The 25,341-nt window shown below is 40.9% G+C and overlaps 1 protein-coding gene across 1 annotated transcript in view; it reads left to right on the forward strand.

Annotated features, from left to right (window-relative positions):
* Positions 1-6,983: 6,983 nt before the first annotated feature.
* The window catches only part of HOMER1 (homer scaffold protein 1), a 91,661-nt gene continuing 73,303 nt past the window's right edge, over positions 6,984-25,341 (forward strand). The window contains exon 1 of the mRNA XM_036404034.2: positions 6,984-8,123. Within this exon, the coding sequence (XP_036259927.1) occupies positions 8,119-8,123 (5 nt within the window). The 5' untranslated portion in view covers positions 6,984-8,118. The remainder of the gene's footprint in view (positions 8,124-25,341) is intronic.

Here is a 25,341-nt window from a genome sequence, read left to right on the forward strand (position 1 = left end):
CACCCTCTCTGGGCAATCTGTTCCAGTGCATGGTTACCTGCACAGTTAAGAAGTTCTTCCTCATGTCCAGGTGGAATTTCCTGTGCATCAGTGTCTGCCCACTGCCTCTTGTTTTATTGCTTAGCACCACTGAGAAAAGCCTGAATCAATTGTCTTGACATCCTTCAGATACTTAGAGACATAGATAAATGAGTAACGTTTTCCTGTACCATCAAAGCTTTGAAATAAAATGTACGAGTGCTTAGGAGTTTTACTCAAGAAATCAGAACATTTTTGTTAACAAGAACAAGGATTGCCTTAAACTTTGCAATATGATGCAAATAGATGTTTCCTTCAAAACTTTTCTATGCAGCCCTATAATAGGAATAACTGAAGACACAGTTTTTAATAACCATTTGAGTGAAACGTCCTATAAAGAGCTGGTCCTATGTGCTTTGTCTCTGAAAATGAAGTCCCTATCTCTCAAGCCAATAGCATTTGTGTTACTAGGAAGCCATAAAAGTTGACACTCATCTTAAAATGCAGGTAGCCAAGAGATGGACACATATATCTGTGCCATACACACTTCCTGAAACAAGTTACAGAAGTCTAAGCAAAAGTTAGAAGTTCAAAATCGGAACAATTTTAAACAGTAATCCACAGTGTTGCTTAGATTCACTATCACCACCACCAATTTTCCAGGTGTACTTGATAATGCTTTTTCATGAGTTATAATTAAAATAAAATATTTTGTAATTTTTTATTTGCAGGCATATTCCTTCTCATCTTCAGCTTTTATATGGTGTTCTTCAGGCCAGATAGTTCTTCAACCAGTGTCACAGAGGCAATGAAACAGAGATCCAAAGGGAAGCTGCCATCACCTTATCTATGAAGAGACTACCACATATCCATAATACATTACACCAGCTTAAGGCAAGTTCAGCCTTTGTTGTGCACTATGTATTAGTGCAGTTTCTTCTGAATAATTTATAGTTGTTTCTGTGCAAACTGGGTGAGTATTAGGAGTCCTAGAAATGTCAGGTTTCAGAATAACCTTTCTATTGGTGAAAATATTCAGTGTGAAATACTATATTAAAGGAAGAGTGAAGCTGAGCTTTTGAAATCACTAAAGGCAGGAAATGCAGAGTTAAGGTTGCCATGGAAGCCTTAACTCTACACCTTTAGGTAAGTTGTGTACTATGGTTTTAATTACTTCCCTTTTATCCAACTCTATATAAGTGGCTTTTTAAATGTGAATTCTAATTATATTGAGTGCTACTTACAATGCATATTAATGGTACTGGCTACTCAGCAAACATCAGAAATCAGATGTTAACTGTGGCTGACTCTATCTGTCACTCTCATATTAAAGTGACTGTATGATGTGTATCTAGAAAATAATATTATGGCTAACTTTTGGCCAAGGAATTAAAATGCACACCTTCTGAGTTAGAATTGCACAGTATGGCCATCACATTTCAAAATAATATCACATGAAAAGCAAAATCTTAGAACACACAAGTAATCTACAAGAGGAAAGCAGTAACTTCAGTATAGTTCAATTTAACCAGTATATTGGTACACTTCTTCAACAAGGTGTGAAAATAAAAGAAAAACGTTTGTGATTTGCAAATGTGTCTTCTTCCCTGCAGCAGCTCACATTCTACTTCACAGGACAGAGCTCTTGCTCCTTCTCCTCCAGTTTCCTCCCCAGCAACTTGGTGAGCAGTTTCAAGCCTCTGCAAAGCTTGAGTTTGGCTACAAGCCTGCATATTCTCTTGCCCAATTCAGAATTCCTGCATCTGGCAGATAAAGGGGCAGATTTGTGAAGTGAAGTGGTGTCTTCTTTTAATTGGCTATTCTCAAATGATATGCAAGGAATGCACAGATGTTGAACATTAGGAACCTCGAGGCTTAAAAATGCTTTCCCCCACTCCTCCCTCCTTCTCATACATACTCTCTCAGTACTCACATGTAAAAACCACAGTGATTATTTTACAATATTCTAAAAATCTTCAGCTGAAACTGCAAAAAAAACCCCAAACTTAGTGATGTCTCTAGGTAAACTTGGTGTAAAAAGACAGAAATTACAAGTTGACCTAATCAGTCTAGTGGCATAAACTGTGCTTTCTGTATGGTCAGAAAAATCACTGGAGGAAAAGCAGCCACTGATAAACCTAAGTAAGAAATAAAAGCATTAGTCAGGGATCAGTATCTTTTAAAAATTCCAGTAGGGGTGTACTGCCACAGAGCTGTGTAGGAGATGTGCAATACATTTCTGGTGGCAAGACAATGAAATGTTGGAAGTGGGTGCTGGAAAATTAGCATTCACTGGCAACAGCACAGAGTTAGAAATATTGGACCATAAGGCATCTCAGGGAATTATGTCATACAGTTGCTTTCAAAATCAAATCTAGTCTTAGTTTGAGAGTACCACGTTTACTTGAATATAAGGCAACACTTATGTTTCTTCATCTATTCCAGGAGAAAATACAGTGGCTGTAAAATTGGTCCAGAATCCCCCCAGGCCCACCTGATGTAACAGTGAAGTTTATTCTAGACTGATAAAAATACAGACAAAAACCTTGGGCTCAGGGAAAAGGATGACATTTACTCTCCTCCCCTCTTTTCTCCACTTATATATTAAATGCAGATCCTGCAAGGAAAAATGATGGAGAAGTGATCCCACTCACTGAAAGAATCATGTGTGTGGGGAGGGAAATTGTTATTAGACAGGAGAAAAGAAGGCAAGAACAAGATTTAAATGAGTAGGAGAAGGAAGGAGACACTAAATAGCAGCAATGCATGAGAAGGCAGGCAAGTGTGAGGTCCTGGCTCCCTCACCTTCAATGGGCATAAGCATCCTTGGTTTCCTTAGGAATTGCATAATTTAAACTCACCTAGTATTGAACAAACAGTGCAAACAAACAGAACAAAATAGCTGATGTAAGGGGGTGGTAGTACCCCAGACCTGACCCATGGAGGAAGTAGTACCTACAGGCTGTGAGCTGCTGTAGCAAAGATGTCTGTATCCCTAGTTACCTCTATCTTTTCCCAGATGGGGTCAGAGATGGCTGCCATCTGTGATTACTTTTCAGTCATTGCTTCTTTTGTACCCAATCCCTGTTTAGGAAGGCTACTCCTGAAGGTATGCGCTTCTTGAAGAGCAAGAACCTTTGGAGTAGCAGAAAAAAAAACATTTATGGAAGGCTTACACTTGTTAATTCTTTTGCCATTTAATAGCTCTTTTTGCTCCCTTGCTTGTATTAACCTCACCCAAATTATTTGGAGAACGTAAAAATGTCATATTGAATTTTACTTTCATGAACCAAACAAGCCAAGTTTTAGGTTTCTATTCTCACATAATTGCTCTGAGGTTCCCTAAACAACCCTTTAACAGTTTCTGGGTTTGCTGCAACTAGAATTTTTTTGTTTTGAGTGTGTCAACTAGACCTGAGCAAACAATTGCAGTTCAAATATTTTCACTGTGTAATATCATTTAATGGGATTACCCTGTCTTTTCCATAGGAGTGGTAGCTCATAGCCAGTGTGCAATCAAGTGGTACAGATCTGGTTTTGCATGGAAAAAAACAGGTACCATGCAAAGTTAGGCAAAATACAGACCTTTGTAGTGCTTCTTGATGTTCCATCTCTGTACGTCTGCTGTTCCAGGACTTGGAGCAGTGGCCATGTTGATACACAGCAGGCTTGAGATTCAGACAGCACAGCCATCTGGGTTTTTTTCCCCATCTACAGGTTTCCCACTGAGATACTCAAAGTAGCATTCGTTTCAGAGATACCAGTAACTGCTGCCAAGTTTACAGGTGTTGCCCCAGCTGGTTGGCCATCCTGGGCAAGGGTGTCAGAACAGGGTCTGGCAGCTCAATAGCTGGCTATGAATATACACGCCAGGACTATGCTACTCCAACTCTGCAACATAACACTCTTTCTCCTGTACCACCCCGTGCTTTGCCTTGCCTGAAGCCATCCTTCTTTTATTTGATTGTGGCATTACTTGGTTTTTTTTTGAAGGAACAGCCACTAAGCTGCTGATGATTTCCAGGTATGCTCAAGACTGCCTCCATCAAAGTGCTCTAGACAGAGAAGTGTTCTAAAATACTAGGGGAAAAACCCCAAAGCAATTAATTTAGAGCTAAAAGTCTTGTCATCACTGTTAAAATTCTCCATTTTATATCACTTCAGTCTTCAAGATGAGGTGATTGTGTATTTCTTCTGTTAATATCTATGATTAATCATCTGGCTTGCTTACTTTGTATCTGTACATACAGTTCTGCCTTAGCTGACATAGATCACCATGTTTTTGTATCATATATTAAATTGGGGAATGGCAAGACAGAAAAGGGATTTCAGTAAGGTTGGCAAGTATAAACAGAGGCTTTTTCCACAAGTTAACATTCCACAATGTGAACTTGACAAAATCAACCTGGAAACTAATCAAGATTGTAAAAGGGTGTAATTGAGACAAAGTTTAAATCTTAGAGAAACCTGTCAGAACTGGAAGCAATGTAACAATAAATATGGAAGAGAAGTAATTAATTAGGGGGACTTTCTGCACTTAAATATAATAATAAATAAAAATTGTTTAAATGAAGAATTAAGAATGAAAAATAAATCAGATTTACTTGAAGTAAAGCTTTCTTTGTCCCTACAGTTCTGTTCCCCTACCCAGGATCTTATCCATACCAGTACTCATATTTTATTATTTATAGAAGGGCATGAAATACACAGCTCATTTATTTCACAAGTCAATAAAGACATTATTGATATTCCAGGTTTCTTTGTGCATGATTCTGTTCACACCTCTGATTCTCAAGTGAACACACTATTCTTCACCCCAGGGTTCAGTGTGTATTTGTCTATTTTTATATTTTTCTCTTTTATCTTCATTCTTGGGGATTTCTGAGTTTGTACCCATGCTGTAGAAAAGTATACTTAATGCAAGACAAATATATGAACAAGTTGAAAGGCAGAGACAGATGGAATCATCTTTGTGATATCTAAACAAAATACTGTGAGCATAATGAAATACTGAAGCATTTGCATTAGTGTGTGAGCTTGAGCTGAAAGAACAAAACTGATGCAACAGTTACTCATATATGAAACTAAAGCCTTAATTTCCTTGCTGTTGACCTGCCATTACTGCAGGTCATGCAGAGTATCATTTCAGACTTTTAGAAGCTAATGAATGTAGACTCCCAGCTACTTGACATCAGTGAATACATACATATAAACTACTCGTTGTTTATGCTTGCCTAGTTGGCATTAATTTTGCTCTTTTTCACTCTAATCATATAGAAGAAGGAATAGTTGTGGATCTCCATCTTCTCCCCCACCCCAATACCAGAGAGTACCTCCATTTTATGATAGAAGCCTGCACATATAGTTTGATTTTTAGTGGAAAATACATAGGACTTCCTATTTCAGAGCTAGCAGGTGAAGCCCAACCACAGCAATTGCAGTCCTGTGAAGTAATGCAGCCTCATCATAACTATGCAGGTTCTCAGCACTGCACACAACAAACCTTAGACTGTTGTCACTCAGACTAAAGTTTTTTTAGCTCAGTGCCTTTACTGTAGCTCATGAGGTGGTGTGTGGGAAATGAGAAATGGGCAACTGAGGAAGCTGTTCTTTTCTGCCGCATGAGGCAGTATGCCTTGCTGCTACTCCCATAGTAATGATTCATACTGGGTTTCCTATGATTGTTTGTGATTGGGGGAGGTTTGCCTTGATATTTAATTTATCATCCTTGCTTTTCCCATAGCTGATTACTTTTAGAGGTCAAAATGTTGAAACAAGAGTCTGTAAAACATGCCCCTGTAAATTAAAATAAGCTTTGGAAACGTGCATCCTGACTCTAGGAAGATCAGATTGTTATATGAATGCTTTAGCTGTCTTTTATTCCAGCCTCTTCATGGGATACACTTGGTCACAAGTAATAGAGGTTCTATGAGAGGACAAGCAACCCTTTGTTAAAGCAACAGTTCTAACATGGTTGGTTTTATCATGCTTTACAATTGTGTAACACACACTGTTAATATTCTGGGCTTCTTCAATTTTTATGTGGAGATTGGTATCTACTATAGTATCAATATCTTCCTCTTCTGCTCATTGTAGTTTAACATACCTCTGCTAGCTACAACTTCACTTAAGCAGAAAATACCATGAATATACTGAAAGACATCCTAGCAAGGAGCATGTTCCACCTGGGGCATCCCAATGCCACTGGCAGTGTACTGGAGTAGTTAAACCTAATGTTTACAAATTGAGGGAATCTCAGGGAGTTAATGGAAGTATTTGCAGAACTTGAGATGAGGTATGTCCCTGCAAGATAGTACATGATGCTGGAGCTTCGGCAACTGTGATGGATTAGAAGCTTGCTGTTTGCATGGCACAACTGAAGAACTCAGCCTAATATTGCAGGTCCTATCCAGCCTACAGTGCTGGCTCTTTCTTTTCGATAGTATACTAGCGTGGATGTGCGGGAATGCAGGTTTTTGGGGGGACAATTTTAGAACGGCTGCCGTGTTTCTTCCCCGTTTTTCCGGTAACGCTGTCTGTGTTAAGTGTCTGCAGAATGTCTGCAGAGCATGGGGACGCGGGCCTGTGTTTTGGCAAGGCGGAGGGCTGGGAAGTTGCAGTAGCCACGTTCCGGAGAGGGCTCCGCACCGCCTTCGCCCGTGACTCCGCGACACCGGCTCTCCCCGCCGAGCCGCCGGGCGCGGCGTTGCCGTGGAGACGGCGCCGCAGGGGCCGGGGGCGGGAGGAGGCGGCCCGGGCGCCGCCAGCACCCCGAGCCCTCCCCGCTCCGCTCTCCCCCCGCCGCCGTTCCCTATTATAGAAGAGCTTCCGGCGGCGTGGACTACTCTGACATCATCCTCCGCACCCCGGTGACGTCAGCGCCGGGAGCGGGGCGTGACGTCGGTGCGTAGGGGAGCGCGGTGACGTGTTCTATTTAAAGCTCCCCGGGCGGAGGATGGAGGCAGAGCGGGCAGGTGCCGCCGCGGGCAGGAGCACGGTGGCCGCGTGTGGCGCGGGGCTGTAGGGCAGGGCGCGGCTCCTCTCCGCTCTTCTCGCCCCTTCCCTTCCCTTCCCTCCCCTTCCCTCCCCTCCGCGTTCCCCGGGAAGGAGGAGCGGGACGGAGGTGCGGGCTCCGCGCGGCGGCTGCGCCAGCCCGCCGCGAGGGGACGAGCGGGCGGTGGCGGAGGTGTGAGGCGGAGGCGGGGGATGCGAGCAGGCACAGGCAGCGGCTCGGTGGCGCCGGAGCAGCCGGGCACCGCCTGAGGCGGCCATCGCTCCCTCCCTCCGTTCCACCGGCGGGGCTGAGCCCACGGCTCCGCCGCAGAACAGCGCGGGCTCGACGGCGGCAGCCCCTCCCGCCGCCCGCTGTCAGTGACCGATCCGCCGCGCCCCAGGACGATGCCCGCCCGCTCGCTGCAGAAGAAGGCGTGACGGCGAGGAGCGGGCCCGCCGCCGCGGGAAGGAGGAGCGGTGCCCCGCATCTCCGCAGCCGGGGGTGGGCGGGCGGGCAGATCGGGGGAACGCGGCACCCCGGTGCCCGCGGGCGACGCGCGGCCGCAGCTCGTCGGTAGCGGCCTCTCGCCGGGAGTCCGATGCCAGCGCCGGTGCCACGGCTCGCTCTGCCTTCTCGGGAAAATGCATCCGTGCCCGCCACGCTGCTGGTGGCGGTGCTAGGGGGAGCGTCGGCGTGGAGCTCTGTGCGCACCGCCTGCCCCATCCCGCTCCGCCTCTGAGGCACACGGAGCCCTCCGCGGCCGCGCACGTCCCGGCGAGAAGCGCCGCAGCCGCCGCCAGTCCCTCGCGAAGAAGGCGAGCGCCTCCCCGTTCGCCTGCAGGAGGGGACTCGTCCGTCCCCGAAGCCACCGCTGCCGCCCGCCCGGGGGCCGGAGCCGCTGCCTGCGGGCGCCCGGCGGGGCCGGTGGCCATGGGAGCCTGGCCCGCGGGGGGCGCTCCCTAGGGCGCGGGCGGCCCCCCTCGGCCCCCGGCGGTTGCGGCGAGCCCAGAGCAGCGGCCCCGCCGCCACGGGGCTGCGGAGCTGCCGGCGCGGCGAGGAGCGCCCCGGGGACGCGGCACCACCGGTGCCAGGCGCTGCCGGCCGCCATGGGGTAAGGATGTCGCGGGGGCCGCCGGGCTGGTGCCGGGGCTGGGGGTGGGAGCGGCCGCCCGCGGAGCTGTGGGCGCTGCTGGATGCGCACGGAGTCGAGGGGTCTCACTGGCGGGGTGCGCCAGCAGCAGGAATCCTGCTGCAGTCGGTGCCATGCATCAGCCCCGTGAGGGGAGAGCCGTGCGATCCGTGAGGGGCGCACCACGATCTGCAGAGGTTTGTCTCCGCCGTAGCCACATCGGAATTCTGGAAGAGCCGTCTCGGCTCCCAGTTCCTCACTGTGGGGACCTCTCCCGGGTTGTTAGGCGATGTTCAGTCCTGAAAACGAGTGCTTTAAACTCAGTGCGCTAGGGTGAAATTCCAGAACAGGGAAGGCTCGCTTCCACTCTTCTGGAGTCTTCAGAGAATATCGAACTACGTGGGAATTTCTCAGTAAATTGAAGGCTCTGAGGAATTCGGCTTCACAGCAGGTTCCCTGGTAAACTGGGGAATCCACTTGAGAGCTTAAGGAAATTAGAAGGAATAAAATCTATAAAATTAATCAGATCTTATACAAATTAGTAGATAAAAATGTGACATAGATACCTATGAAAACTTTCCACAGTCATATCCTTAGGAATTTGTATAGTGATTTGAAAAAATAATCCATGCTACCGGGCTTGTCTGATAGTGGAATGGAAACTCATCCATGTTCCAAAGCAACAGAAACCTGGTATGATCTGGCAAACTGCAAGGTGGAGGCGATCTACAAAAGTTACAAATCATGTCCTTTGTATTTTGGTCACTTAGAAATTCAGATGTGAAATTTGCATATTACTATGGGAGTTACAGATGTCTCCTCAAGCTGTTTAGGACATTTGAATTCTTCCATTTATTAACTTCCTTGCATGTGTGGTGATAACAGCTGCATCCTTGTCTCTGTGCTATCACTGGGGGTCACAGGTCAAGATGTAGGAAGGAATGACTCCTTGCTCCTTAAGCCTGTTTTTATTTTTCTGTTGTCTTCCCTTCCATTAAAAAAATTTGAACAGAATAAACCCAAAAAACCCAAATAAACCCAAAACCCTTGCAGCTATCCACATATCCAAGAAAGTGATGTTTCTGCCAAAAGTCTAAATGATACAATTAATTTTTTGGGATATATACTTAAAATTGCTAATCACACACAGGATTATGTAAAATTAAAATAATGGAAACCTTCTCATTGATTTAAAATCAATACTATATTTGTAGATATTTGGGTTAAGCATAATCATATTACAAATCCACTGAACTGTTGAAGAGGAGCAAACATTTTGTCTCCAGAACTCCAGCTCTCCTAGTGTTTTACTGTCATAGCTTCTTAATAAACACTACAAATCCGTATTTGTCGAGAGCTGAAATAATCTTAAAAAACACAATTGTTGGTGCGATGACTTGAGTGGTATCTTTGCACATTAAGGTCAAGAACACTAAATTTGCTAGCAAGTATTTTAAACACATTTTAGACAGTACGCTTTGGGGTATTGCAATATAGAATTCCTTTGCAGACCATCTTCTAACAAGAAGGGCAAACCTGAAATGTAGGAATGTATTACTGGTAAGCCCGCAACTCTCTAAATCTGAGTGAGCACACCCAGGCCAGGGCCAGCACCTACTTAGTGCAACTATGGTTAAGTATCAGACATCTGTTACTGTTCAGAGCAGAGGTCTTGATTTGGTAGCTGTTTTGAATTAATTTCTAAATGCAAGTACCCATGGATTTCAGAGTATTTCTACACCAGGATGCACTAGGCTTTTAATTCAACAGTTGCTACTCTATACTCTGCACTCTACCAAGGTCTAAAAATTGAGCATTCTAGAAGCAAGTTGCAAGATCATTGGTAATTCAATGTACCTGGGTCACATGATGGTCTGTGTATTATATTCAGTATTTAATGGGTACTGGTATGCTGTGTGAGCTTGTAGACTGCTCTTGTAGTACCTGACTGGTGGAGATCTCACCTATTTCAATGGTTAGAACACAGAAAACTTGGCAGGGGGGAAATTGGCTTGCCAAACCAGCAGGAGCTTTCTTAGACTGATTACATATAATGAAGAATTCATTGTTCTGCTGTGCAATGTTTGGCACATGCAATACCATCAGGCAAGCCAGGTAATTATGCATTGGTGTGTGGTGGAAACCAACTGGTGAGTAACTTTGGGCCAGTGCTACTATTAAACTTTTTTTGGGGAAACTTGAAACTAGAGAAATGTAGAGTAGTTCAGGACACTTCCTTATTGCTGTATCCTATATGTCTGTGTGTGTCTTTCATCTCACAGAAGGTAAGTGTATCAAACCCTGTGGATCATATAGGCCAGACACACAGAATGTCCTTTCTTGTTTCTCTATCTGCCAGTCTGTCTCACTTCTCCCAGTTCCTCATTCCTGTTGCATAAAAACAAGTTCTTATCAATAGTTACTGTTGAGTGATACAACCATTGTGGAAAGCCTTTTGTTGGATTGACCACATACAATATAGTATTCTTTAATAGAAAAACATGGATTTTGTGTTCTGTCCTAGTTGATAACATATATTCATGTGTTCATTGCTAGTATTGCACCATCCGTCTTCTTTAATGCAATCAAAAGTCTGATTGCATTAAAAATCCTCAAATAACAGCTCTAAAGCATACCCAGGATTTGTATTGGCAGCCTAGGGTGTCGTATGCATTGACCAGGTAAGTACTGTGTTTCAAGTTGGAACTGTTGCTGTATTTTTCTTGTTATTGGTACAGCTTCTACTTCGATCTGTGAGCAGGGAAAGTAGAGACAGGGATGCATTTGTTGTTTAGGCTGGAATGAATACACTTCTTTACAGACACAATGGGGAAGCTGCACAGCTGGGAATTCTGGAGAGATGCAGAAATTGATGTCCTATTAAACATAATATCTAGTATTAATTGCTGATTTATTGATGCGTAGTCTTTCCATAACTACTTCACATGATGGCCTTTACATGACAGCTGTGGACAAATATCTAAATTTGCTACTTGCTTTTCCCATTGTTCATGCTGAATTATAAGGAATTACAAGGTAAAAGGTTCTGGAAGGTGTGCTCATTTCTGTCATGTCGTGTTAGTCAAGGTGTCTTTATAAAGACTTCATCTTCAGTTTTGTTCGCCTATGTTTAGTATGTTATCCTCATAAAGGTAGTTATGATATGTGTCAGTTTGAGATGGCAGAATTAGAATACTAGGGTTCTTAAGTTGGCTGGAGAATATTGAGAAAGATTAGTATTTTAGGGTATACTTGTTAGTGCTGCACTTGCCTAGAAATAAGTATTTTAATTTTTGGTAGTCTGCAACTGGCTGATCCACTCCTAGATCTTACTCTATTTGAAGGATGTGCAGTTAGTCAAACATATTTCTTTAAACAGGACAAACTACAGTCTTGTCCTGAAATGTTTCAGTTTGCTTTCTCTATCTGGGTAACAACACATGAAAGCTGTTGGGACCCAGAAGTATTATTGTTCATTGAATTTGTCCAGACTCAAATTCTTTAACCTGTTTTCCTCCCACAAGACTTAATGGTAGCTTTCCCCAGACTTTGTTTTAGTAACACTTCTATCAGCTGTGCTCCACAGAACGCTTGAGGTAGTAGAGCGGAAGACGTAGCTTCTTGGTAATAGTTCAATGTTACTGCAATTCCTGACCATCTTGCTGTCTCAGCGGTAAAACGAGGTGCTTATTATGTGAGAGCAGTGGCAGCAAAGTAGTTTATGCTGTCTTCTGTAGCAGAATGGAGAGTATAACAACTTCTACAGATGACAAAACTTGGTAATCTGTAAAGAATTAGTAATGTATAAATACCAAAACAGACTGCATGTAAGGCAGCCTGAAATTGTTAATAAACTACTTTTCAGAGAACAATATATTTAGTCTTCTACCATGCTTAAATTATATTCTGTCACAGTCACTTTGAGTTCAAAACAAGCATAAGAAATCTGAACCAGGCCTGGTAAAACATAAATTAGTGGCCTGAGCATCATGAGAGGATGATTGCTGATCTAGTGAAGGTATTTGTAATGAATTAAGGTTGCAATTGATCTGTTTTGGTATTTCCATGCATTATCAAGAATTTATAGGCCAACCCTTTTGGAAAAATCCTACTTCTGCTGAAAATAAACATTTAAGTCCTTCTGATTCATTATGTTGGGATTATTTTTATTGTCAGTATTATTCTCATTTTTATTTTCAGTATTTATTCTCATTATTTTTACTCTCAAGGCAAGTATCAGATGTGTGTGTGTGTTATGTGTGTTCTTGTGGTTTCTTTTTCCAAAACAGTGTTTGCTCTACCTCAGTTACCATTATCTTTGCAGGACTCAACTAGATGTTGAGCCATTATCTAAGGAAGTACACAATCTTGGAGCCACAGAAATTGCAATGGCTTATAATTCTGTAACAAGTCAGCACTTCTAATCAGGGAAGGCAATGACATTTAACTAGAGCTGAGCAGAGTATTTCTTCCTGCTAGTTAGTAAAAGTTTTAAGTTGAATTTAGATATCACATTTATGGGAATTTTTGTTGCAAAACATTTAATGTTTATGATTGTATCATAAAACTGTAATTTGATTAAAGGCTCTTAGCTAATCACTTTAATTCATTGCCTTTCAAATCTGTGTCTATGCACTAGTGTACTCCAGTGAAGAGCATTATCATATGATGTAACACTAATTTACTGGTAGGTTCTCATTAGTATAGGTGCCTTGGACATTGTTTTAGTTGAAGCTATGGTTTTCTAAGGTATTCCAAACCATATAAACAATGCAGATACTTCAGCCAGTCTAGAACCTAGTTCTTCATCTCCTTTCGATTCTATAATTTGGAAGCTGTTGAGGCCTAAAATAATTACCAAGGACCAAGGTCTCTGCTAGTCCAGAGGTTAAAAGTTAAGAGGTGCTTAGCCAGGAAACCAGTGTGGTGTGTTCATACCCAGGCAGGCTGCGACTAGGCCTCAAATGGATATTGAATGAGTATATATATACACGTGGCTGTCTTTTACCAGTGCGCGCTTCCTATCTGAGACAGTTTTGCACTGGAGGAGACTCTCAGGCTTCCCCATGTGTGTGGTTATAGTGTTAGTAACAGTTAACTGTGACAGTGAACAAAGAAACTAAGTATTCTGTATTATTTAAAGTGGAAAAAAAACCCCAGACTCCACCTCTTCTATTTTTTTTCTTCTTATTTAAAGATACCATGAAACATGTATTTAAATGCCCTATTTAAAAGCCCCACTTAGGGGAAAGCTTTCTGTAAAAAAAAAATTTTCAAAGAGCATGCTTTCTAGTTCAGGGTTTTGTGCTGTTCTTCCTGCAAGGCTTTTTCAGATATATTCAGTCTTAAGGTGTAATGGGTAATGAAAGCATTGCATTATGAAAAACCTTTTTCATAATCTGCTATATCCAGTTTTGATAGTAGACTTCTTTTACCATTCTGTTTCAAGTTTTTATATTTCCCAAGGCTCAGCCATGTGAGATCCCCAAAATTAGTATTGTGTTCAGGACAGAAATACTAGAGGAGAGAAGAGGCTAGAGGGAGCTGTGGGTTTATTCTACCTGGTCCTCGCACTATGCAGTGTTGAGCTCTGTTTTATCTACACAGAGTCCTGGTAGTGGCATTACTCCATTTGGTGAAGTAATGGAACTGTGTTTCAATATTATATTGATTTTCTGGAACTGCATCACAATCATGCTTCTGGCAACAGACTGCACTCTGATACACTTTTTTGGTGGCAAGTAGTGATGAATCCCAGTCATCATTAAAAAATTTGTCCAGGAAAATACTGTTTAAACATGCAATAGATGATGTTGGATTGCCAGATACAAGCCTATATTGACATTTCCAGTAACCAGTCATGATTTCTGGTTTTTAAGTAATGATTATCAAGTTAGGTAAATTAAGCAGACTGCATTGCTCATTTTCTGTAATGAACAACCTGTCTCTCAGGTTGTTCTTCTTCCTCCACGTACATGCAGATGATTCACAGGCACTGTTTTGTTGATGTTTGTGGTTGTTCTCTTTGCAGACATCCTGATTATTTAATTTTCACAGATCTTGCCACCAAAAGGTGGGAACCACAGAAGGCAAGCACTGCTTCCTCCATTTGTCTACTACAGCACCAATGTTTGTGCAGTGAGCTATGTCAGTACTGTGACCTAGCTGACTGCAAATACAGGGGTGTGCACAAGGGAAGGGCGACTACAGGTGGGAGAGACCTACTTTTTACTACAGCGGTGTCTGTTTACTCTGGTGGGAAATGTTTAAAAAGGTCTTAATTCAGACCTACTCCTGTTGAACTTTGCTCCTCAGTTTTGAAACTCAGGTCTGGAAAGGTTTTTTGTGACTGTCCACTAGGTTGAATCTCAGCTTATTGAGAAATGGTATTATTTTTCCCCTTTGAATAGTGTATTTTGTAGTAAAACAAAACAACACCACAGCCAAACCCAAACAAAAAACTCACTAAACCCAAACAATAATAGGTTATATTGCTGGGTATAGAATTTGGGTTTTTAAAGTGCTTTTAAATTACTTATTGTGTAAATAGTATGCTGTATGGATCCATAGTTAATCTTGAATCTCTTCTTGTAATAGGACATATGATGAGATCTTCCCAGAGTTTTGAAAACGGAAGAATTTGCTTTAAATGGTCAACACTTTACAGTGAAATGTTGATGAAATAAATAATCTTTGACATGTATTCTCACAATTCTTAGGCCTACTTCTTAGCCTGTTCATTTCCAACAGACTGCTAGTCCTGGCTTGTCTGTACAAAATTCTGAAAGAATGTACTGTGTGATAGAGGAAAAAAGCCTGTTTTCTCCACTGTGACTTACTGTGGAGTACACAGCCATGGCAGGTATCTTACGTTACTTCTCATGCTAACAAAAATAAGCATATGCAATAATATGTGCTGTGTATATCTTGTCAAATGGCTGTATGCAGTAAATTGGGGTCCTAAGCACATATTCAGATAATTTGCTTTAACCCTCGCTTTTGCACTACTTGGGGGTTTTGCACTGACTCTGTGTGACTAAAAGAGTTAACCTGCAATTAGACAGGAACACTTCTGTTGGATTTAACTTAATTTCAGCTTCTGGATACTGATTTCCAAGTGCTTTTTCAACGTTTGAGTGTAAGTCCCTTTTCTACATCTAGACATGTGGAGGAGCTGATTTTTACTAGGAAACAATTAGCAGTGCTTGGGAATAGATGGTGTCCTGTTGATTGGAGTCACAGGTACTCATGATTCTCAGAAGTACTGCAGAGCTCAGATAGTATGTCTGCCTACATATGATAGTAAAACTCAAAGGATCTTTGAGAAGTTTTCATAAAAAAAACATTGGTGCTGAAGTACATGATTAAGGAATGGTCCATTTTGGCTGAATTTTGTGAAAAGAGCCCTGAAAACTAGATTCCCTAAGATAATCTCATATGTGAATGTAAATGCTGCCCATGTCTCTTACAATGGATCTTAATAGGCCACTTAAGATCTGAAGTAGTTTTTACTGAGGCTTATGCATTTGGTGAGCTAAAATGTGACATAGAAATTAAAAACAACAACAACAAAGCTTCCTCTTTTGTCCACATTAATTACAGTTTTTAAAATCAGACTGCAAAAAAAGCTAGAGTAGTTCTATTACTGGGATGGAATGATGAGTATTATAGGGTCCTTTTCAATATGCCACTTCTATTGTAAGCAGAACTGGAGAATTAATATTATTCTGGGGTGAAGTTCTTAGACAAAGAAAGACAATCTGCATCTTCTATAATTGTTCTTATAAAGAACAATTTTACTTGGCATTAAAATATATTTAAAGAGTCCTTTTCTTCTCCTTAGAAACAACGGCAAATCCAACATTTAAAGAATACTGCTGGTCTTGAGTACTCAGAGATGGACATGGTCCTCCTCAAATCACTTGTGCTGTCAGCCTTTACAGATAGAATTCACATCTAAATCTTGCAAAGGTTACCTTCTGCTTCGCCATCATGTTTGTCTTTTTGTCTTTGTACTTCTGCCACTGGCTAATGTTTTTGTAAAACCCAAGAATTTGCTTATTCAGGAAACCCTAGATTATTTTTTCTTATATCTGTACTGTTTGTCTTCCTGAAGAACTGTTACTCTTTATTTGCTTGTAACATTGGAAAAAAATTTTGCAATTAACTATGGTATGAGTACTTCCTGCTCACGGCATTCTATTTAGTATATTAACCAGTCTGTTTGTAAACATAAAACCTGTTAAGGAGTGGGAAATAGCAGTTTCTGCTATATCGACCAGTATTTGATGCTTCAGTTAAGCCTCTTTTGGACATAACCATGGCAGCACCTAAGTGCTTCAGTTTGGGAAGACTATACCATGTTTAGCATACAGCTATAAAATGTTTTTAAATGCAGCCTTCTTTAAAACTGACTTTGCAATGCAAGCATTCTGTAAATAGCTAATGAACCTGCTAGGTCTTGGCCACTGTTTATTTAATGGATACAGAAACACTGGGGCTTGCTCTGATAAATTTAATATCTGTTCTGATATTTATGCACAGGCAGGGGTGAGGGAGGCTTTTCTAGTTCTTGTTTCACAGGTTTTGAAGGCATGGAACCCTACCAGTTCATTCAGGTACTATGTAATGAAAATTGTTAATTAAAAAAAAATTCATGCTAAGATAACTAGCACTTAAAAACACTGGTTCTTGCTCATTGTTTAGATGCTTCTTAACTGTAGTAGCATGCATTTATTACTGAATATTTTTATTGAGCTGGTAAGTTTAGGCCTCTAAAGTAGGCAACTGGAGCCAAAACTTCTGCACCAACTGTATGATGTCCTCTTTTTTTTTGCTCAGTTTGTCAAAATGGTAAGCAGTGTTCTGAGACCTAATTTTTTAAAAATTATTTTCATCTGAGTGAAGCCCTGACGCCCACCTGCTATCTTGGGGTTGGAGCTAAGGTCATCATAAGTGCCTTTCAGAAGCATAAGCTAAATTTTGAAGTGCTGTTTCCAAAGTGGTTGCTAATCTAATTCCAGTACAACACATAACACTTTGTCTTTACGAGCCTCCACCAGCACAATCAAAGGAAGTGCATGACCTGTCAGTGAGAAAATGTTTCTTTACATTATTTCAGTAGCAATACCTGTGGCTAGTGCTGATGTCGTTGTGTATTTCCAGAACTGTCATCTTCACAGAATCACAGAATGGGTAAAATAGGAAGGGCCTACTGTGGGTTATGTTGTCCAACCTCTCTGCTCAAGCAGTGTCATCCCAGAGCACACGGCACACGATTGTGTCCGGACAGCTCTTGAGTATCCCCAGTGAGGGAGACTCCACACCCTCTCTTGGCAATCTGTTCCAGTGCTCAGTTACTGCATAGTAAAGAAGTTCTTCCTCATGTCCAGGTGGAACTTCCTGTGCATCAGTGTCTGCCCATTGCCTCTTGTCAAATTGCTTGGCACCTCTGAGAAGATGGTCCACCACTGGTCCATTCTCTTTACCCTTCCTTCCAATACTTATATACACTGATGAGATGCCCTCTCAGTTGTTTCTTCTTGATGTTGAACAGCCCCAGCTCCCTCAGCCTTTCATCATAAGAAAGATGCTCCAGACCCTTCATCATCTCTGTGGCCTCTGCTGAACTCACCCCTGGAGCTCCATGTTTCTGTTGCCATGAAGAGATCAGAACTGGACACAGCACTCTAGGTGAGGCCTCACCAGGGCCGAGTACAAGGGCAGGATCACCTTCCATAACCCGTTCTTCCATTGCATGGTAATGCTCTTCCTAATGCCCCCCATTTTGGCTACCCAGACACGCTGCTGGCTCATGGACAGCTTGTTGTCCACTGGAACACCCAGGTCCTTCTCCACAGAGCTGCTCCCCAGTGGGTCAGGCCCAGCCTGTGCTGATGCCTGGGGTTGTTCCTCCCCAAGTGCTGGACCTTGCATTTGCCCTTGGTGAATTTCAGATTGTTCTTCTCTACCTGTCTTTCCATCCTGTCAAGGTCCTTCTGAAGGGTTGCACAGAACTTGGAGGTGTCAGTCATTCCTCCCAGCATAGTATCATAACTGAATTTGCTGAGGAGAAATCTTCCCCCTTTTACAGGTCAAGGATGAACAAGTTAAACATTCAACCTTAGGGGGACACCCCTAGGGACAGGCCTCCAACTTTGCCACTGATTTTGACCCCCTGAGATCTGCTATTCAGCCACTTCTCAATCAACCTCACTGTCTACTCATTCAGTCCACACTTCTTGAATTTGTGAATGAGGATGTGAGTGGTGATGTCAAAAGCCTTGCTCAAGTCAAGTAGACAGTATTGACTGCTCTCTCCTCATGAGTTGCTTCTCAGTGGAATGAACAGCTTAGTCCAGGTTTGACTGTCCTTCTCTGCCTGTTGAGGTTCATCCCTATGGCATAGTACTTCATATAAGTGCTTCCTTGACTGATGCTTACTATGCAAACCTGTCTAACTTTTCCCTTGTCAGCCACTATAGTGGACTATGCAGAGCACTCTTTGCTCCATGCTTGGTGTGTATTCATACTAGTATGTTTAAAAATGGATTTTGCCCCTTACCATTATTTTGCATCTCACTACAGAGGGAGGTTGCCTGACAGTGCAAAGCATATTGTTGGGAGAGACAGGATTTGGAGCCATCTTATGAATACCTTCAGTGATCCAGTGAGGAAGCTGCAGGAATGTCAGGAATGATATTTGGGTGTCTCAGAGTGTTTGGTGTAAGTGTGCTGTGAACAATCAGGGAAACAGACCTGGGATCCCCCATTACAGGTCAATATAGTTTCAACCACTGCATCCAAAATTCAATAGTGTTTACCTGGCTGTAAGTTATCAGAAGGGAGAAACTTGCTGGCATAATAATAATATGCTGAAAGTGAATTAGAGTCTTTATAGTTCCTGTAGTGCTTAATGGGTGATTCAAATTGATTTGTTATTTATGAATATAAAATTAATTTCTTTACCTTCCTAGGAGTCTTATTCAGTTCCTTGATACAAATAAAATATCCAGTTCTCATCTTTTGATGTGGAACAGTGATTAGTTTTTCCTTTGAAACTTAACATGCAGCGGTAGCACTCTGGTTGGGATTGCAAATTGTTTGAAAATAAGTCCTGGTGAAATGCATGTCTATTCAGCCCCTTCTTATGTCAGTTCTGATACTTCCACTGGTTCTGGTGGAAGCATGAGTTCAGCTTTGAGGTATCTGCAGTTAACATGTAGTAGTGCTAGTGGTTTGTTTCAGGGTGTTTATTTTTGAGGGTTAAGTGAAAAGCTCTTGAAACTGACTGTTAACTGATGAATTCTTAATGTCAAATATGTTTTTTGTGGGTTTTAAACTGGAAATTAAAGGTGTGAGAAGTGCCAGGACCACTTAAAGAAAAAGCTTTTTCACATGGAGAAAGCATGTTAAAATTAATAATCTGGAGATGTGGAAAATGATGGAGTGGATGTGGTTGATTGGGTGAGAAGTAGTGAGGAGGCGTGATTGTTTCTGTAAGAAGGTCTACAGGGAAGCAAAATGGAAGTTTAGAGCCAATAAGGAGATGAATTAAAGCTATTAAAAAGCAAAGAGAAGTTGGTCAAGACTGTGGTGCCAAATGAGGAAACCTCATTTTAGTACAGACATATCTTTGAGACTAATACCAAATGTGGAGTAATAAACGAGGATATGTATTCCTTGGGTTTTCTGCTGTTAGCAAATTGCCAAGACATCTAATATTAATAATAACAAAATTATGACTAGTATTATTTTAGCATTGTCTCTCAAAGTCAAAGATGATTAGAAAAACAGCAGTTAGACTAATTTTTAAATAGTATCACTGGTTACCATATAATTGCCATTTATCTCAATGGAAACACATGATGACTTGATTCTATGATTTTGTATTTCTTCTATTATTTTCTAGGTTCCAGAATTCTCATCAGTCTATTGTCAAAAGCCCCAGCTTTGCCACTTTGCTCCATAGCTGTGAAATACAGCCATCAGAACAGAAATTCTTGTCTAGGCAATGATGAGACTTGATGGAGCATGCAAAATCACACTGAATGTCAAATCAGAAAATACTGTGTTTACATTGTTTATTGAACTCTGCTGTATTTTATGGAATCTAAGATGATGTAGGATTGCCACTGATATTATTTCAATGATTTACATAGCTTCATGTCCTAGTGCCATCCCTCTATTCTCACTTCCTTCATACTGTACTACCTATGGATGATGACACTTGTCAGTGCCGTTGAAGGATTTTATTACAGTCACTAAATTGATCTAACCAAACTTTAGAACAGAAGGTGTTGATTTACAGACAGTCTTATGCTTTCATGTCAGGACAAAGCGAGGAGTTTCAGTCTGTCAGTTTTCTGAATCTACTGCTCTGGGTGGCATTTCTACCAGTGTTGTTGTATGACCCTTAAATCCCACTGACCACTATGATTAACATCAAAGAACATGCAAGGTGCTGTTTCTACCTATCTCTGCCTCAGAAAGAGCGCCTAAGTGGCCCCATGCAATTTGGCTTAATTCTTACCTTGTTTAGTCAGCATCAATTGGTCTAATTAGTTACTTTTGAGTGGCATAAACAGCCCTTATCACAAGCTGAAAATTGTTTTGCAAAAGAAACTACTGAATTTCAGATCTTCAAGAATCCATAAATTAATTCGAGGGTGTTTGTAAAATGTGAAAAGGAGAACATGCAGGTCATGAATTGCAGAGATTGAAAATTATGTCCCATCTGGAGCCTTCCTCCTCATTTTCCTCATCCATCTCCATGTCCCTGGAAAGGAGACTGCTGCTGTGCCCACTTGTAAAGCAGTACACGAACTCCTGCCTCACTAGCAGTGTCTCTGGATCCCAAAGCAACTTTGTGCTCTGGCTCCCTCTGCTTCTATTGTTTGGAGAGCTGTGCTTGTGCTCCTGGTCTAAGGGGCTTCTTTATCCCCCCCCCCCCCTTTTAAATTGTAGCTCTTGTAATGGTTCTGAAGACTATAGATATTGTTCCTGAGGACCGAGGATCATGTATAGAAAATATCCATTTATTTAAACTCAAGAAAACTGGTGGTGCAGGAAGACAGTAAACTATAATTGTTGCATGACTTTGTAAATAAAGTACTCTGTTAAATAACAGTAGAAATTCAAGCTAAGCAGTTAAACTACTTAATATTCTCCCTTAAAATATTTACATGGGTTCTCTAAGAGTAGTGTGACTGTCAGAACTCCATTGCAGGGAGATTTTAGATAAAGATTGCAAAGGAAAAATTGTACAGAGAGTATCAAGGAACTAGGTTGTGGATTACTTTTGGGCCTTTCTAAACTTATTTTCCTAACAAGCATAAATAACGTTATTTCTTCCTTTCTGCTTTCTTCTCTTTTCTGCTTGTGTTGCAAGTGTGGCTAAGTTGGATTTCCTTGGTGTAGAATGGAGAGAAACAAATGTTTTTAGACTGTTCATTGCCTGCTTATTTCTTATTCCAGATGCAGCATAGCTTAGCTTACTGCATGTAAGGGCTGTTGTAGGAATGTTAATATCTAGACTTCTTTCAGAAACATCTCATTACACTGTTATTTCAGGATTCTTTGTTCATAGACTAGAACCTGACATTAAATTGGGGATTTTTTGTTTACTTCTGATAAATACTTTTAGTGACTAGATGTGGAAAATAGCCGTACATCTTAAAATTAATTGTCTAGTTCTAGAGAAAGAAGAAATCCTCTCTTGGATTCCTGACAGGAATTTTTGCACAGAGCAAAATTCAAGAAGAAATTATAGTTTTTTAGTGTCATGATTTCTTAGTATTTTCACTATAGATAAATTTATAATATGTTGTAAAATTCAACCTAACGTAGTTTAGCTGCTCTTAAGCCATTAAAAGCTAATGGTTAGTTCTATCCAATTTTGTAATTTAAACAAACTTAAGGTAAACATTTATTCAGAGATACCTTTGTCCACTTACTTGCACAATTGAGAGGAATAATCACTTAGGTACCTAGAAAAATTCTGAAGATACCTATACCTATATTCTTGGAATAAGTTACTAAACTGAAGTAAGAGCTTTAGGAAGATAAAGCAGAGTACTTGATAATATGCTTTTCGTTACCTCATTTGATTCCCAGAACTCTCCCTGGATTCCTGCTATGAAAATGAGCTTTTCAAGGTCGTGTGAAAGGACAAAAAAAGGAATACCTTAGAGAGATGGACCATCATTCAGCTGTGGGAGTAACTTTCACAGTCAGTGATAAATTATTGCTGTGAATGCAACACTTCAGCTGGTTGCCTACTTGCTGAACTTGAGCAGCATACAATAACAGCAGCATACAATAATATGGGGGCACTGGAGAACAGGCATTTAAAAGAAACCCAGAGAATTGCAGAAGTGAAAGCAAATCCAGTATTTTTTTTCCTTCTTTTTTTTTTAAAAAATGAGTTTAACTTCCCTATACATAACCTACAAGTAGCTTTATTAATCTTTAGTGTAAAGAGCTCCATGTTCACTATCATGATACCAAAAATTTAAGAGTTTTGTTGGTATTTTTCTTTGTTGTACTATATAAGCCTTAATTTTAAGTAGTGGGCACTGATTTGTCCTCAACTTTGCAACTCTGCCACCTTCCATGCTGTTGATGTTACTAAATTTGTGAGACTGTAATGTCTGTGCTGTCCTATAGCTCAATGTAAATCTGTGCTGTGGAAAAAGCTCTTTACTCTTCTAAAGTTTTCTAAGATGCTTCATAAGTCCCTCACGAATTGTAAGCTCAGACAGAAGAGGAATGAGGTTAGGTAAACTTTCTCTTTTGTCTTCATGTTTATTCAGTAGCAAGAGCTATATTTCCCAGGATATGGTAATCCTAACTCTTGGGATTTTATGTGATGGCAACACACATTCATTTTAAATGCTGTCCGTGTTTGTCTTGTACTGCCTGTTTGTGTGAAACTCTCCTACCTCTTTTCTTTCCCTTCCTTCTCTGGAAGGTACTGTGTGTGGGCTTCCTGAGCATTTGGTTGAGATTGGTACATACAGAGTCATCCATTTGTTCCCCGAACAGACTATTTTATAGGATTGCATACCTGTGAATTGTAGAATTGTTGAGGTTGGAAAAGACCTGTAAGATCACCAAGTCCAACAATCAGCCTAGAACCTGCCCTATGGTCACCACCAGAACATGTCCTCAAGTGCCATATCCACTTCCAGGAATGATGACTCCACCACTTCCCTGGGCACCCTGCTTAATAACCCTTACCATAAATAATTTTTTTTCTTAATACATACTCTAAACCTCCCCTGGTGCAAATTGAGGCTATTTCCTCTCATCCCATCACTTTTTACCTAAGAGAAGAGACTGACCCCCACCTGGCTACAACCTCCTTTGAGATAGTGGTAGACAGTGACAAGGTCTCCCCTCAGTCTCTTTTTTTCTTCAGGCTATATCCCCCCAGCTGCCTCAGCTGCTCCTCATATGACTTCTGCTCCAGTCCCTTCACCAGCTCTGTTACCCTTCTGAAGATGCCATCCACCTTAGTGGATGTGCCAAAATGATTTCAGAAATATTTGCAGTTATGTGCTTTCCTGACTTGTCTGCTGTGTAATATAGAACTTCTATTAATTGATGCAATAATCCAAGTGAACAGTTCTTCTGCTAATGGAAGTCCGTAGTTGCTGACTTTAAGTAGAGTTCTGTCTGCTCATAGGCATCAAATTTAATGTGGTTTGTATAAAACTATGTTCTTTGCATTTAGCTGTATACATACATATTTTGTATATACTTCTTAGCCCACAGTAAAATGTTGCAAGGTTGTTGTTTACATTTTTTAATGTTTTTTTTTTCCCTTTTCAAAAGTGTGGGGTGTTAGGGTATGCAAATAGAGTGCAACTTTTCCCTCTGTTGTCCAAATAGCTTACAGATTTTCACTAGTCTTTATAGAGGCACTAACATTTCAAAGATAATAGATTTCTGCTAATCACTAAATTATTTTCTACTGACTTCCTTTACCTTATTTCTCTTTAAGTACTGTGCAATATTCTACTTCAAGCTGAAACAAATTGGTTAAAACTTCAGGTCCTTGCAAACGTAATAGACAGTATATAATTATTTTTCTGGCTAAGGTAAATGTATTTTTTACTTAACCTAACAGGTTTAGTGAAAGTCTCTAGAAAATTTTGCTCCCTTCAAATCCTGAAAAATGGCAATTATTTCTTGTGATGCTGTGCTAACTCCTAAGTGCTTAAAAATCTACTACTAAAAGCTGATTCGTAAATGGAAATAAAACAGCTTAGAAAGTGCTTGAAGGCACTGCCTGTGCAGTGTTACATAGCTACAGAGCACAGTCTGTAAAGCTTATAGTTTGAACTTTATACGTAAATAGGCAGTTTCACATATTAACTGGTAACTATATAGAAAACAAGCTTTTTTGTAGCAACTTTGTAAACATTTGCTTACTTCAAATAAACCAAAACATAACAGCAAGAACAGGTCTAAGAATGTAGGTGTAAAACTAGATAAACCATTGGTGGGGTGGGAGAGATTTTGATTTGGTTACATGATTGTAACTTCCACTTTTTTACTATCTCAAAGCTTGTTTTGAGATATGAAAGTTGTTATTGTATATATACATTGTACCTGAAAGTTGTGCGTAAGACAGAAAGAAAAATCTGAAGTCATAGTCATTACACAAGTGCACTGAATGTGTTTGTTCAACTTCATAATTTTATCTTCAATATGGTATTGTCAGTTATTTCCCATCCAGAAAAGGATTACATTTCAGAACAGTTTCCATACATTGGAAGCCAATGTTGTGCAATACTTTTCCCCAAATGTATACAATTTTTATCAGATCTCGGAGCATTTTTATGAACATGGAAAATTCTGTGGTTTTCTGTTGCTTTGAACTGTTTAGTTGTTGACTTATACTCCTTAAGCAACACTGACTGTGTTTGGATGCTGTAGTTTATTAAGTGGCTTTGACTATAGCTGCACTTTTAATCACTCTCCTCATTTCTTTTCAGGAATCTCTTCTCAAGCTGCTTAGAGTAACAAAAGCTTGCTACAGCTTCAGAAACAAGCTAGGGGAGAATAGCTAGCAGGACACTGGGAAAAAGCTCTGGGATTAGTATGCTGACATTTGGAAAAAGCAAAAAGGTCTTTGTCCTCTCCTAAATCAGCAAATGCCTGAAATACCATGTGCAGTGTTCATGTTGTCTGA

Source organism: Molothrus ater, chromosome Z (assembly GCF_012460135.2).
Source record: "Molothrus ater isolate BHLD 08-10-18 breed brown headed cowbird chromosome Z, BPBGC_Mater_1.1, whole genome shotgun sequence".
Taxonomy (NCBI): Eukaryota; Metazoa; Chordata; class Aves; order Passeriformes; family Icteridae; genus Molothrus; species Molothrus ater.